The following is a 16321-nucleotide window of genomic DNA, read 5'->3' as shown; positions in this document are numbered from 1 at the left end:
TATATATATACATACATACATACATACATACATACATACATACACCCGTATAAAATAATACTTTAGTTTTTTTCTGTTGAAGTGGGAAATGTGTGATCCTCTTTTCAAACCCATATTTTCAGGCTGGGCCGGTAGACGAGGTGTGTATCTTCAGAGATGGGCCGCAGGCTTCATATGGATGTGTTTATTATAAGCACGCTGAAGCCGTTCCCTACGCTGTGGAACTTCTCAATGGAATCTGGCTCTACGGGCAGCCCGTCAAGTTACAGCGTAAAACCGGTGGGTAACGTCTAAAACAGGTGATGACTTGAAGGTGGACACGTTATGTTGAACGTCCACAGTGACCGAACGCTTGTGCTGTGCTGTTTCTAGATGGACATTATCATAGAAATGAGGCGTGTGCGTACCACACGGGGACAGGACTGATAGCAGACAGGTGTGTCCCGTTACAAACACACTCCACCGCTTCTGTTGATGGGGATTATAGTAATAATATGAGCCCAAACGACAGACTGCAAGTATGTGCTTCATCGCTGATGGGAAAATACATCATTCTGAGTGTGTAGTATGTTAGAGAGCCTATACTCCGATATCAAAAGATGTGTCTGGCTTCCCCGGAGTACCTAAAATCATTACTTTAAGTAAAGTATTCAACCATCTCAAGACTCTCCTCTTCTGTTGCTTTCTGGGTAATATTTGCTCGAAGCATGAACAGATGAACTCTTCATTATATATATGATTTGGCACATACTAATTATAATATTGCAGACTATTTAGAACAGATAGCATGATTTGGACAGTCTTCCCTTGATCTGGATGGTTTCATAGTGCTTTCTCCTGAGGATTTGATCAGATTCAGTTTATGCACGCGCTCTACTGGTTTGGGCTCGGTAAGATTTTGAAAGGAATTAATACTTTTATTCAGTAAGTCACATTTACGTAAGTTTAAATTGGTACAAAAGATTCTATTTCAAATAAATGCTGTTATTTTGAACTTTCTATTCATCAAAGAATCCTGAAAAATAAAATGTATGACGGTTTCCATAAAAATATTGTGCAGCACATCTGTGTTCAACATTGATAATAATCAGAAATGTTTGTTGAGCAGCAAATCAGCATATTATAATGATTTCTGAAGATCATGTGACACTGAAGACTGGAGTAAATAGATAATTTCTTGTCCTGCATAATAGGTACCCAGGACGGTCTAATACAGCTCCAGGTGTTGTGTGTGTGTGTGTGTGTGTGTCAGGTGTACAGCAGACGTCTGCAGGTGTGTCCTCCAGCTGTGTGGCTCTGTCCTCCTCTCCAGCTGTGTCCAAGCTCTGCTCACTCGTCTGGGACGTCTCTCCACAGGTCCGCCAGCAGCGGCGTGGGCTGTGCAAGTGTACGTTTACAGACTAAACACTAAATGCAATGCTATCTGTGTACATCTTAATTTATTGGCTCAGATTGAATATAAACTCCGGATATGCGTTTTGTTTTCAGAGACCGCTGTATGGAGGGCGCTGTTCGAGCATCCTGACCCCGTATGCTCCAGTGAGCGCTTTTATCAGCTCTGATTCACACGGTCCGCTGTAGACCAGTCATATCTGTGCATGCTCTAATAAAGCCGTCTGAATGCACCCTACTGTCTCTGGAAGTATTGAAGCGCAGATCCGATGATCTGAAATGTTTGTTTGCGACTTCATCTCGTGCAGAATCAGCTCAGGTGATTAGAACCTCAATAACTAAATGATTGATTGATGCAATTATCATCTACAGTGATGTTTTATAGGGGGATAAAAGCTTAACGACACAAAATGTCACATTTATGTTGGATGATAATTTCTAACATCAAGCGTTCACTCTTATTACCTGGAATAGCCTACAACCAAAGCCTCTCCCTCTCTTGAACTAGTATGATAAGATGCAATAACTATTAACTTCAGACTTTAGAGTTAATTAAAGGAATTCACTGAGTACTAGAGTATTTCAGTTAGTGCTGGTGTATAAAAATGTTTTATTTCAAATAAACGCTGAACTTTCTATTCATCTGTTTCCACAAAGATATTGTGCAGCACGACTGTTTTCAACATTGATAATAATCAGAAATGTTTCTTGAGCAGCAGCTTTGATCACAGAAATACATTACAGTTTAACAGAGATTCACATAGAAAACAGCTGATTTAAATTCTAATATTTCACAATTTTTACTGTATTTTTGATCAAATAAATGCAGCCTTGATGAGCAGAAGAGACTCTTTCAGAAACCAACCCCAAACTTTTGAATGGTATTATTTTTGTAAGAGAGCGAGATATTTAGCATGTTGTAATGTCATGCGTTTTCATTGTTTTTAATTGTGTGACTTTTATTTTGATTTCCCGTCATTGTTTCCCCTGCAGTGCAGATGCTGTGCGCCGGGATGATGTGGTATTGAGTTTAAATGGCAGTCCAGTGGAGATCCCTTCTAATGAAGCATACAGCTGGAGTGACATGGTAACATACTCAGAGAAAATAGAATAATAATAACAATAAAAAAATGACAAAATAACAAATACAACTTCAGACTTTAGAGTTAATTAAAGGAATTCACTGAGTACTAGAGTATTTCAGTTAGTGCTGGTGTATAAAAATGTTTTATTTCAAATAAACGCTGAACTTTCTATTCATCTGTTTCCACAAAGATATTGTGCAGCACGACTGTTTTCAACATTGATAATAATCAGAAATGTTTCTTGAGCAGCAAATCAGCATATTATACTGATTTCTGAAGATCATGTGACACTGAAGACTGGAGTAATGATGCTGAAAATACAGCTGCGCATCACAGGAATACATTACAGTTTAATACATATTCACAGAAAACAGCTGTTTTAAATTCTAATATTTTAAATTTTTTTACTGTATTTTTAAACAAACAAATGCAGCCCTGGTGAGCAGGAGAGGCTTTTTTCAGAAACATTAAATCATATTAAAGACCCAAACTTTTGAATAGCAGTGAGCATATTGAGCATAGTTTATGTCTCACAATTCTGAATTGAGAGAAAAAGTCGCAATAACCTTTTTTTATTTTTTATTCAGTGGCGGAAACGGACTTCCATACTATGCTGCTCTCTCGCCCGAAAAGTAAGCACAGGTTATTTAAAACCATTTTTGCAAATGTGGTATTTTCCTTTCCTTCTTTTTTAAAAATTGTATTTACATTTTTATTTTAAAGGGATAGCCTACTATTGACAGCATCTGCTCATTTGTCACTTTTACAGTTTCTCCAGCTTACAAATATATTCAGTAAACACGAATAACGCGTTTCTCAAGTGACAAGCTCTTCAAAATAATCTCTTTAACAGTTTCAGCACGAAAGAGAAGGGCTTGATGGTCACTCCTGAAAGAACACACAACACTCGTATGATAACAAAAAATATTTAGTTCAACAGGAGCTATTCTCAATCCATTTAGCCCAGAAATCAACACGCATCTTTCTGAATGTCATTTTCTTCATAGTAAATATACTTGTTAAAACATCAATCCAATCCTGTGTTTGAGAGTTAGGTTTAAAAAAAATGTTTGTGTTTTTTTTTTTTTGGAACATAATAAAATATAACCAATATATATATATTTTATATTAAGAAATTCTATTAATGCTGTAACATTTTTTATTTTAATTAAAAAAATTAATAAAAAATGAACATTTCTTGATATTTGGTCCGCCTTTGCATTTTTATTATTAAATTGGTGCATTCTTAATTATCTATATTGCAATCTGAAATATCTTTTATTAGTTGTACTTTATTTGCATTTATTGATTTTTTTTTTTTTTAAAATCCAACAGAATATTTTTTTCCAGGTTTAAGTTCTATACTGAATGCGCATTTTTTATCAGACTTTTGAGAATATAGTATTTTTATTATTAGCATCCAGAGCTGCTCGATGCGGGAATAAGTGTGCTGCTTCTTCTGAAGGATCTGGGAAAAGCACCGCTGGTGGGATTCTTTGACTTGTGTTGAAAAAGCCGCTGTAAACCGTGACGCGTTTTTCTCTAATAATCTTTACTCTGCTCTTCTCTTGAAAATCTCTCCAGTACAAATACCAGGTGAATGTGGACGGGACGGTAGCGGCCTACAGGTTTCCGTGCGACAGCTTGGTCTTCAAGCAGGATTCGCCTACTACGAGCACTTTTACATAAATGAGATCAAACAAATAGGCTACAAATTAGCCACCAATTCGCCAAAATGTAAAATAGTTACAAATTGCCGTGAGCTTGTGATGTCATGTATTCTAGAACACCGCGAACTGTCGTTCATTACACGAGGATTTTTTTATAAACTCTTAAGAACTCTGATTTTCTGTCGTGATTTGGACACAACGTATTGGTTTTTTTTAATGTATGCATTAAAGGGATATAAAAAAAATGAAATAAAAAGAATTGCTCAACATCAGGCCATCCAAGACGCAGATGAGTTTCTTCATCAGAACAGATCTGGAGAAATGTAGCATTGCATCACTTGCTCACCAATGGACCCTCTGCAGTGAATGGGTGCCGTCAGAAGATCGAAATGTATAATTACAAGAAATAAAGAATTGTGCCACAAGGGGCCTCCATGAACAGGACTCAGTCAGTTGTTTACTTTAGAATGCGTCCCTTTCAACACAAAAACACCGGAATTCACCCTTTGTGAAAATCAGATTTGATTTTGATTTTTGTTTTCTAAGGAAGTTGCAAGACCAGCTCCTGTCTGCTTGAATGGAGAAATGCTGAAATTTCATGATCCACCCGAGGACACCATATTTTTTTTCAGTTGTCTGAATCGAGAGCTGTGCATGTAAAAAAAAAAAAAAATCCAGCAGCATTTTATTTCCTGGTCGCCAAGAGATGAAAAAGCCACAGTGGAGGAGAAAGCAAACGCACATCTCAACCGGTATATTCTTGATTTGACTCATTAAACTCACACATGCTCAAACATTCACACACAAAAAAAGCAAAACGATTAATGGGTATAAAGGAAAGTGTGTATTGCAATTCAGTGCTTCTGTAACACAACCTCTAACATAAACCAACTGACTGCAGGGGAGAAATGTTTCCTAGCTCATAAATATAATGACGACAGTATGAGTATGGGATTGTAGTCTTGAGTCCAGACAGGACCACTTCATTCTCCTCTCTGAACAAGCCGCTTCTTGATGGTGGAGCAGATTTAGCCTTTCAGAGAAGACATGCCGGCTCTCATGATCTCATCCACCAGGAGGATGTTACTGGCGATGACAGTGCTGCGCAGACGAGAGAGAGAAACAGATTAGGTCGATGAAACCGGAGATGAAAACACACTAACATAGGAACAGAGTGGCACTAGATATTGAGGAAAAAGAAAATCTTGATTATTTTTGGGATGATTTTGCGGAGCGTGTTTTTGTGCTGGTATCTTTGCTGGTTTTGGCCTTTCATGAATAAATATGACACTAAAGGCGCCACTAGGTGGCAGCAAAACCTTAAAGAGTGATTCATTGAATCATTTATTCAAATAATTTGCTCAGAACAGCCGATTCATTTAGAAACAAAGCAAGAATCGTCTTCATGAATGGATTGATTCATTCAAAAACAGATTTAGGAACAAAACACTGCAGTGTTGCTCTGAGACGCACAAATGTTCTGCTCCGGCTTTGTTTGGAACTGTTTTCATTGGCGAAACATTGTGTCTAAAATATTCACTTTGTTTGTTGAACTGCTGTATAAAATCAGTATCACATTCACACTCGCGTGCTGATATTCAGGAAAACAGCACTCTTGCTTGTGTGATTTTACTAAACTATATCATATCTTATAAATATAAATAAAAACTCAAAGGGACATTTTCTGACTCTTTGTTATTGTCGTCTTGCATTATTGACAAACTATTTTCCTGTTTGACACTGTAAAGCTGCTTTGACAATCAGTATCGTATAAAGCGCAATACAAATAAAGGTGAGTTGACATTCTAATCACACAGTCGATGCTTTTGGACTCTAAAGATGTGTTTTAGTTTGTTTTTTGCATATACTTACACAATGTCAGCTTGCACATTGTTAAAACAACAGTTACGATATTATCAGATGATAGTAGTTTTTAATCTAATTTAGACTGTATAATTTCGAAATCTGAAGCAAAAACAGAATGGTCTGACTTTAGTTTTGTGAAACTATACTACATAAAATATCTGCAGAAGCTCTGAATGAGACTCAGATTCACTCTCTGCCAGCAGGGGGCGCTTATGAACAGCAATGATACAGTGTTTCCTGGGTTACCGCTGTAAACAAAGCAGAGCTGCGCTTATGAACGCTACTTTAATATGCATCGTTTAGAGGCAAGATGAAAATAAAATACCACGTAAACTTTTCTAAAGATAGTCAGTTCTCCTCAGAGATACAGTCATATAAACTCCTACTCCAATTGTATCGCGATTTGTTTAGCATCTCAACCGATTTGAATCGTCACATATTTGAATAGATTTTCGACCGGCTCGCGGTTAATCGTTACATCCCTAGTGATCATCAGTGGCGTGTTGGTCAGTCATGTGATCTGCTGGAACAGTGGAGTTTGACTCACCAGGAATGAAGCAGCTGCTTTTTCACACTGTAGTTATCCCACACACCGGCCTCTCCTGCAATCATAGGTTCACCTGCACACAGAACACACCACACTGATGCGTTACAGCCGGAGGAACACAGACCTTCTCTTCCAACACACACTATTTACACTATTATACATTTTACATCTTTAAATACTAAGTAACTTCAGAAAATACACAAATGTCAAAATAATTTTGCCATGATGTGAGGCGTCTCTCCACGTGCCTGTGCTCAGATCCACTCCCACCAGCTCTCCAGTCTCTTTGAACTCACTCTGCAGCTTCACTAGAGTCTCTTGAGGGTCAAAGCCTGAATTCTGAGCCAGAACCTTCAAGAAGAAGATAAACTTAAGTAATTCAAAGGCACCTTTACACTAGAAGCTTGTCAATTCTCATTTTTAAAAGTGATTTCTGTTTTCCAGTACCTTAGGGATGATGAGGAGGGCATCAGCAAACGCCTGCACACCCAGCTGGGCTCGGCCCTTTACTTTGGGCTTGTGTTTAACCAACGCATCCGCTAGAGTCACCTCGAACGCACCGCCCCCCGCCACAACCGAACCTGTGAGAAAACCAGCAGAATGCTCGACATTAGCCCAGTGGCATGCAGGGGGGAAATTTGATTAAGATTGAAATATTTTCTTTAAAAGAGTGGCAATGAATGTGTTAAATGTATATAGACATTTAAAATGCATATGCTTATTTTGCATCAGCTATGAAGGAAAGGGAACAAATGCATGCTAAAACTAGCCTGTCATGACATTCATTTTTTATTTTAATACGTTCCTTAAGGTTCACTTATAATATTAAAGTTTTTTTTTTGCATAAAAAACAAGCAAACAAGTGAGAATGCAGTGGAAAAGTAATGATTTTCAACCCTTACTCTGCAACTCACTCCATCTGAAATGATCAGTTTTTAAGGGGTGGTTCCTTCAAGGGTTGACCGTAAAAACTGCCAGTGTTATGATTGGCTAACGTCACTGCATAAGAAAAAGTACCCCAAACACGCCCTTGCCTGATGTAGACATGTAACCAACTGAACGCCAGTGGGCGGATCCGTTAACCAACTGAACGCCAGTGGGCGGAGTCGTTAAGCAACTGAACGCCAGGGGGCGGATCCGTTAAGCAACTGAACGCCAGTGGGCAGATCCATTAAGCAACTGAACGCCAGTGGGCGGATCCGTTAAGCAACTGAACGCCAGTGGGCGGATCCGTTAACCAACTGAACGCCAGTGGGCGGATCCGTTAACCAACTGAATGCCAGGGGGCGGAGCCTATGGCGCAATAATAGGCGTGCTTGACTTTGGCTGGATGTATTGGAAGGGACTCTGTCAAGTTAAGTCACCTTTATTTATAATAAAAATATCAATCGTTAAACAGCCATGTCATACTGTGCAGAATGAGCTAGCCAGTGGCTCGCGAACCTCTCTCGCAGTACTTTGATGGCGTACGTCACAATGGCATTGGTGCCGTCTCAAGTCGGAGAACATTTTTAACCAGCATGCACTGCTTCAAGCCAGATGCTGATTGGTCTGTGCAGAGCGGACTCAAGTCAAACAAACCTGGTGTCTTGCTCTGGATGCAGTCATATGCAAATGTATTTGCTTGCTTGTGTGACGTCACAAATCCCACAATTTCCAAACAAGCCATTTTTGGAGCTTGGTTAATTAAAAGCTCAGTTTATAATGAGGTAGACATTTCAAGCTTTGAAACATGCAGGATGTTTCAATGGTACAAAGACCTCATATGTCATAAGCTCAAGGAAAATTTGATTTCTAATATCATGACCCCTTTGATAGGATTGCTAAAATTCTTCAATACTAACCTGCATATTCTCCTCACTTTTCACTATAATCATTACACCCAGCATTTTTTTTGTGTTGTAATGCTTGTCTCCCTACCGTCTTCAATGGCGTTTTTGACGGCTCTGAGTCCATCTCTCACGGCGTCTTTGATCTGTGTCAGGGTGTGCTTGTTGGGTCCTTTCACCAGCAGCGTCACGGAACGAGGGTTACCACACTTCTCAATGAACGTGTATTTCTCCTCTCCCTATTATAAAAAGGCCAGATAAATGACAAAGAACTAACATTCAGAGAGTCTGTGCAGAATAAAAGCCCAGTCCTCACCAGTGTGTGCTCGTAGACGAGCCCTGCGTGTCCCAAACACTCAGCCGTGAGATCGTCCAAGGAGTTCATAGCTACACCACCGCATGCCAGAGTCAGCCTTAGGGGAAAACACGTTTTCAAGAGTAAGGGGAAGCTGGATATTTTGTTTACATTTTTTTTTTTAGACATTTTGTACTTAAAGTAAACAAATAAACAACCAAAAAAGAAAAAATGTTGCAAGCTCCCATTGAATAATATCCTGATCTGTACATCACTCTGTAATTGGGCAGATTTTATACATTAACTCTTTCCTGCCATTGACAGAATTTTCCGGCGCTATTACACATCTTCTGAAAGAGTACTGAATCTCCAGATCAAAACAGAGAAGAAACAGAAACAAGCAATTGCATATTATTATTATTTTTTTATGAAACTTGCCTGCATTCAAGTGTTGATAAAAGACTGCACAAAGCTAGAATAAAACAGTTTGTTTTGTTTAAAAGCAGAGGCTGTGTTCTTTTTGAAATATTGCACGTTCAGATATTCATACAACAACATATTCTGGGGGCCGTCAAATTTTGTGAAAATGATCAAAAATGCTGGTTCTCAAATCTGAAATTTGCAAGCGTGTTCTGTTCTTACAGTTATTTTGTAATAAAATGTAAAAACATTTAAACACTAACTTGCCAAGATTTAGATTGGTACTTAATGCAAACATACAAAACAGCAATGTTTTGGTTGTTTTTTGAAAGTGCAAGGAATATTATCCTTATACTATTATATTAATTTATTCGTTTTTCCGTTTTCTCTTTATTTGTAATCAATTAGCGCAGTTAGCATTTCGTTTACACAAGCAATCCCAAACAAAAAAACTACTTTAGGTTTTAGAATCAAATGGGTAGATTAAAAAGTGGTTTCAGCACACATCTCCCTGACATTCGTCTCTTACCTCTCCATGTTTCGTCTCTTTGCTCGGCGCAGCGCCACAATGCCCTCTTTAGCCAGCGCGTCCAGAGAGAATGGATCAATACCCTGAACACAAGAAATAAATCGGCTTAAAGTGAGAGATTTAGCAAGTGGTGCAAACTAAAAGACTGAAACTCTACTGGTCTGATGGTAATCAATACTATCAGTGATGTTGGCCTTAAATAGTGAAAATATGAATAAGTATCAATTACCTTCTGGTTGATGACCACAAAGCCCTTCTTAGTATCTGCGCACACTTTATTCTTCAACTCGATTATTTTCATCACCCGATCTTCGATGAACTTCCTCTCTGCCTTCACCAGCTTGTCTCTCTCGCCTGCGCTCTTGTAGAAGAACCCAGAGTTCACTTCTCTGTGAAAACACACAGCGGGTACAGGTTTCATAATTCAGAGAAACACCAATCAATCTACTGTAAATAAACATGAGCATTCGCAAAGCCTACGTTTTCTCGTATTCCAAGGAAACGTTGCAAGTGAGAACGAAAGCGTCCTCCACCCTCTTCCTCATGTCAGGATGCCTGGCTCCATGATCCAGCACCAACCCTTTGATCAGTCTAAGCATTAAAAAAAATAATGACTATAACATATGACTGCAGCTGTGAAACAAGGAAGGAATTTCCCAATTTTTCATTTCGGGGCGAACTACTCCTAAGATATCCATAGAACACATAAACAAAGCCTAATGTCCACACAAGAGAAGATCTTACTGTGTATCGCTGTCAGTTTTGTGCCTCATCTCCATGATCTCCACCATGTAGAGGTCGATGGGCTCGTTGGGTTTCCTGATGGCCAGAACAGCATCCACCACAGCCTGAGGAAACAAGGCATGTCAATGTGTCACAGGTGAACCGAATGTGAACGTACCAGGGAACTATCCAAGTAATACTGATCATATTGAAGGGGTCATGAAATGTATAGTCTTTGTATTGTTTCTGGAGGTTAGCTTTTGAAGTTAAATAATAAAGCAGTCATGCACTAGGACATTTAGAAGGATCTGCACAGTTTTTGGAGGTGGAATCTGTTTATATCCACGATTTCAGATGGTTTTACCTGACATCTTACCCTCACAGCAGCTGATGGACAGATATGCAGCAACATCAAACCCTGGCGTTTCAGAAGGGTGGAAAACAACCTATGTATCTGTACTGTTGCTGCTAGTCAACATCAGACACATTATTTATCTTTTCATCTGTCCTCAGACCTTGCAAGCATTCGTTTTCTGTCACTTGCAGCAAGTGTCCACTCAAAAAACGACTTGGCCCACACAAAACCTTTCCGTTTTATTCTGTCAAACTGGCACATAACAATTAAGCTTTCGTATAGGCTTGTGCTGAGGGTCCGCTAATATCGGGATTCATACCAGTTTAAAGAGAAAACAGTATGAATAAAACTTGACAGATCCTATATTGATATCAAGTTATGAATGAACCTGTGCTAGTCAACATTAATGCCGAGTCCACACTGCATGATCTTAGCCTCGCCGACAAATCGGAGGAAAATCAGAGCTCGTTCACGCGAGTGACAATCACGCAGTGTGAATGATCAAAGACGTGATCGGAGAGAATCGCCAAGCTGTGTGTAAATATCAAGGACAGATTTTCCATTTAATGACCCCTTCATGAACTTGTTAGGACTTAAATGATTATTGCTCGTCACTGCCTGTCAGAACTTCAAACGACGTTTCTCACCTCTGTTAGTAAATCGGCCAACTCCCTGTGGACCTTGGTTCTGAGGGAGGTGCGGGCGACATTGATGAGAGTCTCTCTGTCCATCTCCTTCATGACCTTCACCTCCTCCAGCACCTCGAGAGCCTTGTCCTTAGCAGCCTCAAAGCCCTCAGCGATCACCCGGGGGTGAAGACCCTTTAGACAGAAACAAGATGGTTTAAAAGGTGGACATAACTTTTAACTTAAGACTTTTAACTTAATAAGAGCAGAACCTCAGACACGTAGAGGTCGGCCTGCTTGAGGAGCTCTCCGATGATCAGCACATTGGATGTCGTGCCGTCTCCTGTGATGTCATCCTGAGCCGTGGCCACCTTGGCGATCAACGAGGCAGTGGGATGCTGGATTTGCTGAAAACAAATCAAAAGATCAATGATGGTGTGCAGTTTCTGAGAGAGTCTAAAGCACCAGCAGCAGCAGACTGGGGCGCAACTGTTTACCGAGAAAGTCAAAATTCATGTCACGATTCCTCGATTCAATTCAACTACTTGATTAAAAAAAAAAAATCCTCGAGTGCATTTTGTCCGTGTCGAGTAATCGGCAAAATACCGGAAGTGGCGCATTCCAGACGAGAATCCATGAAAATCATTAGTAGACCGTCTGCTTGATATATTAAACCCATTAAAAAAATCATAATAAAGCATAATGCTATTGTGAATTCACAAACGCTATGATTCAGTTAAATAAATGTAATGCAGGTTTAATATATGCGCTTTAGTTAATTACAAGCGTGTGTCTCCGTTCACAGTAAATGCTGCTCCGCACAAACTGTCATCATTTACATGTGTGGAGCGGCATATTGCTGTGAGTTTAGGTTTATTATAACGTTCATCTGGAGATGCAACATGCACCATTTCATTAGATTTGTAAGGTTAATCATTTATAAACCTACGCAAACACAGGAGACTACATCAATATCTTTCTGAACATGCTAAATGCTCATCGCTACTTCAAAATAAAAGTTTAAACCCTCGCTCTGTGTTTGCATGTTTTGAAGTCCACATATTCAAGAAATTACAGTGGTTGTAGCATTTCTGTCAAAGAAATGGCCAAACATTAAAGATTAAGTGGGCATTTGAATTAAATGTTGTTTAGTCAATATTAAACAAGGATTAGATTGCACAGTAAAGTGTAAAAACAATCGTCAGGCTGCTGGCGCCTCAGCAGGCATGTGTTATAATGCATAATTATAATTTGTAATATTCTATTGTTTATAATACATTATGTATTTCAACAGTTTTGTTCAATAAAACCATATGATTTCTTGCTTCTCATACTTTATTTGAACTAATTATTATTGCTTCATTGCTATTATATAAGTATTTTAAGTCATTTTAAAGGCTATTATTCGCTTAGGTCTATTTTTATCACAACGGTTTTTTATTTCAATTATCCAATTACTCGATTAATTGTCAGAATAAATCGACAGATTGATCGATTACCAAAATAATCGTTAGTGACAGCCCTAGTGTAAACGTAAAAAGTTTGGAGAAAATCAAACGTGTGTCAGTAAATTACATCCGTGCATTAGGTCTTAAAGTGACAGCAGCGCATGTTTTATTCTAGCATCAAGCATTCTTTTTTTATCAATACCTGAATGTAGGCAAGTTAAATAAATAAAGCAACATTTTCCCTCAAAAAGCTGAGAAAATCATTTTATCAAATACTACATCTGAATCATATTCAGCTGATCAAAGCAAAGATGCAGCAGATCGCTTCCATCAACACCCCCAAAGCTTCACGGTCCTTTACCACTTCCAGGATCGACATTTCACTCGGAAACATTACATTTATATGCTGTTTATTGTTGATGATCGCATTATTTTTCATTTCTGCTTATATACGAGATCGCTCGTTTCTGCGTCTTCCTTGCCTGTGTTTTTGATCGGGAGATTCTGGCCTCGATGTGTAATAGTGCCTAGAGCGCGTAACAGTGAAAACACAGAAACCCAGGAAATTCTAAATTCTATTCAGGATATTCTATTCAGCTATTCAGAATTCAGGAAATTCTAAATAATAAAGTTTATTATTTGATAGGCTAGTAGTTTTTGCTGTGGTATCGAAAATAGAATCGAAAATTATAACATTTAATTCTTATCTAAATTTTGTCATAAGCTTGTTTATTAGAATTAAATATGACATGGGTCAAAAACAATGATAACAACCATTTATTGTTTGTGTGGCAGGGCCAGTGAAAATATTGGCAATGCAAGTAAAAACTTGAACCTTTGGCCCGACCGGACCAGTAAAAAAAAAAAATAGTGTTGAGCCCTGTATAGTATGCAGTGTCTGTTTGTTTAACTAAAATCTGCAGAGGTGAAAATCAGTGCAGTCCCGTATCGGGATACGCATCGTATCTTTTATTTGCTGGCGATGCTGTTTTACATGCTTTCACTCGTCCTCATGTCATCCCAAACCTGTATGAGTGTTTAGTTCCCACCTCCATCTGTTTGTCCAAAACAATGGAAGTCAATGGGAAACAAAACAGTTTGCTTCTTCACAACATCTTCTATTAGGCTCCACAGAACAACAAAAATACTCCAACTTTTAAAATAATAATCACTTGTTCAGTTCTGAAACAACTATAAACTGATTTGTTTTGGTTTTCTATTAAATTCCGGGGGGAAAAAAAAAAGTTTTTTCGTTCTTTGAACCATTTATAATTCCTGATTCAAAGATTATCACAATCAATCCTTGCTGTCATTTAAATGAAGAATGGCGCTGAAAAAAAGACAATTTTTAAAAATTTTTCACAAGACTTGGAACCGCTTAATTCATATGCATTAATTTTACAAAAACTTACATTTTTGGATCTTAAGTTTTAGTGACAGAAAGCTCTCAGATTTCATTAAAAATATCGTCATTTGTGTTTCAAAGAGTAACCAACGTTTATGGGTTTGGAAAGACATGAGGGAGAGCAAATGACGACAATTTCCTTTCTTGGGTGAAACCCAAATTAAACCCAGACGATACTTTGTAACAGCAGATGAGATATTGTGATGGGTATGTATAATAAAGGCATTAAGAACTTACAGACAAACATCTACTCACTGATCACGCTCAGATTCAGATGTTGATTCAACACGAATGAACAAAAGCATGCTGAATCAACATCTGAGATTAAACCACGCGAGACACTGATTCTGGGTCAGTCTGATATCTGGAGAAGCATCTGCAAGTCACAGCCCTCCTGCAATATGGGCTAAATGCCACTATATTACAAATCAATGCACACAGCAACATGAAGCACAGCTCTTACCATCTCATGCAGCAGAACGTTCCCATCTTTGGTGAGCTTGATGTCTCCTGCGCCAGACACAAGCCTGTGAAAGGAGTTTGGGGTTTCATTGGCAAGAGTAAGAGCAACACAACAAACACGTTCAGAGAAGAATTACACGCAATAAAGAATTATCATTCATTCTTATGCCTAACAGACAGCACATGCTTTCAGATGCAGCGGATGAGAGACGAAGGCCCCAAAAAAAGGGAAGATGTGCAAACATAAGAGTGCAAAATGTTCTGTTCCAGTCTGCAAAGAGCATTTCACATCATCTGACTCCACAGTCATTCTCATTTCTTTCTAAGTTTGCTCAGAAAAACTACAACTGTATTTTAAAAATTCATGTTATCTTTTGTAATGCATATATGATGCATTTGTGTAGTATTTTGGTTCATGCATTCTAGGGTTAAATGGCTAGATGCAATTAGACATGTGATGAGATACCGACATAATAATAAACAAACATCCATAACAGCATTTAAAACTGTAGCTCCAGGACATCTGAACGCAGGTTTACTGCCACGATGAGTCAGTTGATAGCTCTGATGCTAACTACATAACGCTAATCGTCTCAAACCTACACTTTCATGTACGTTAATAAACAGGTTGCTAAACACTGTAATCTGACATTAGCAGCGACGGCTGTGTTGGTTCAGATCTGCACCGTTAGCTGATAGCACAGGAATAAAGACCGGCTGACAAACACGTGCTAACAAAGCCGCTATTAGCCGCTAGCAGACAGACTCACATCTTCATCGTGCCTTTCGGCCCCAGGTTACTCTTCAGCACATCCTGGAGCCCTCGAGCGGCGCTGATGTTCACCGCCAAGGCCGCATGAGCTCTGGCAACCTCTGCTTTCGGGTTAAGCGCTTTTACCGCGGACATTCTGCTGAGGACCGGAGCACAGCTTCGCGGGATAAAGGAAGAGAAGCTCACGCGCGCTTCTAGAAGCTTCCTCTGCTCACTCTGGGCTCCGCCCAAACACGTGACGCGTTCAGACGCCGTAGCCACGCCTTGAAAAAAGAAACCAAATACAGATTTGTATATACATAAATCAACTGTATTTTTTTGCAAAAAAAAAAATGTTTATTTTATATTTTTTACTGATCTAATATATAAGATTATTATGTTGGCTTGACAATTTATTTAAGCTTATTGATACATACATATAGTTTTTGAACAGTAAGATTTGTAATGTTTTTTTTTTGAAGTCTCATTTATTTGATCCAAAATACAGCAAAAGCAGTAATATTATGAAATATTTTTACTATTTAAAATAACTGCTTTCTATGTGAATATGTGTTACACTGTAATTTATTTCTGTGACGCGCAGCTGTATTTTCAGCATCATTACTCCAGTCTTCAGTGTCACATGATCTTCAGAAATCATAATAATATGCTGATTTGCTGCTCAAGAAACTATATTAATAATAATATTTAAAAGTTGAGTACAAATTTTTTTTCAAGATTCTTAGATGAATAGAAAGATCCAAAGATCAGCATTTATCTGAAATAAAAAGCTTTTGTAACATTGTTTTTTTTTGTTTGGGGGGGGTGTTAAGAGAAATTATAGAAATGAATACTTTTATTTAGCAAGGATGCTTTAAATTGATCAGAAGTGATGATAAAGACATTTATAATGTTACA

At 38.5% G+C, this 16321-nt stretch overlaps 2 protein-coding genes across 2 annotated transcripts in view; one reads left to right on the top strand and one right to left on the bottom strand.

The window, feature by feature from the left end:
- rbm11 (RNA binding motif protein 11) overlaps positions 1-1628 on the top strand; it is a 2527-nt gene extending 899 nt beyond the window's left edge. Inside the window, exons 2-5 of the mRNA XM_016519138.1 lie at positions 123-279; positions 373-486; positions 1194-1387; positions 1489-1628. Coding sequence (XP_016374624.1) covers positions 123-279; positions 373-486; positions 1194-1387; positions 1489-1581 — 558 coding nt within the window. The 3' untranslated portion in view covers positions 1582-1628. The remainder of the gene's footprint in view (positions 1-122; positions 280-372; positions 487-1193; positions 1388-1488) is intronic.
- A 3340-nt stretch (positions 1629-4968) lies between these two features.
- cct6a (chaperonin containing TCP1, subunit 6A (zeta 1)) lies at positions 4969-15643 on the bottom strand. Its single transcript, XM_016519168.1, has 14 exons — positions 15423-15643; positions 14654-14717; positions 11610-11744; positions 11359-11532; positions 10378-10481; positions 10114-10224; positions 9863-10022; positions 9634-9716; positions 8706-8802; positions 8481-8628; positions 7008-7141; positions 6809-6911; positions 6561-6633; positions 4969-5248 (listed from the first exon to the last, which is right to left on the bottom strand). Exons 1-14 carry the CDS (start codon positions 15557-15559, stop codon positions 5176-5178), a joined length of 1596 nt encoding a protein of 531 aa, XP_016374654.1. The 5' UTR covers positions 15560-15643; the 3' UTR covers positions 4969-5175.
- Between the last annotated feature and the right edge of the window lie 678 nt (positions 15644-16321).

The sequence above is a fragment of the Sinocyclocheilus rhinocerous genome, unplaced genomic scaffold, assembly GCF_001515625.1.
Source record: "Sinocyclocheilus rhinocerous isolate Xijiao unplaced genomic scaffold, SAMN03320098_v1.1 scaffold599, whole genome shotgun sequence".
Lineage (NCBI taxonomy): Eukaryota > Metazoa > Chordata > Actinopteri > Cypriniformes > Cyprinidae > Sinocyclocheilus > Sinocyclocheilus rhinocerous.
This window is presented reverse-complemented; position numbering and strand designations above follow the sequence as displayed.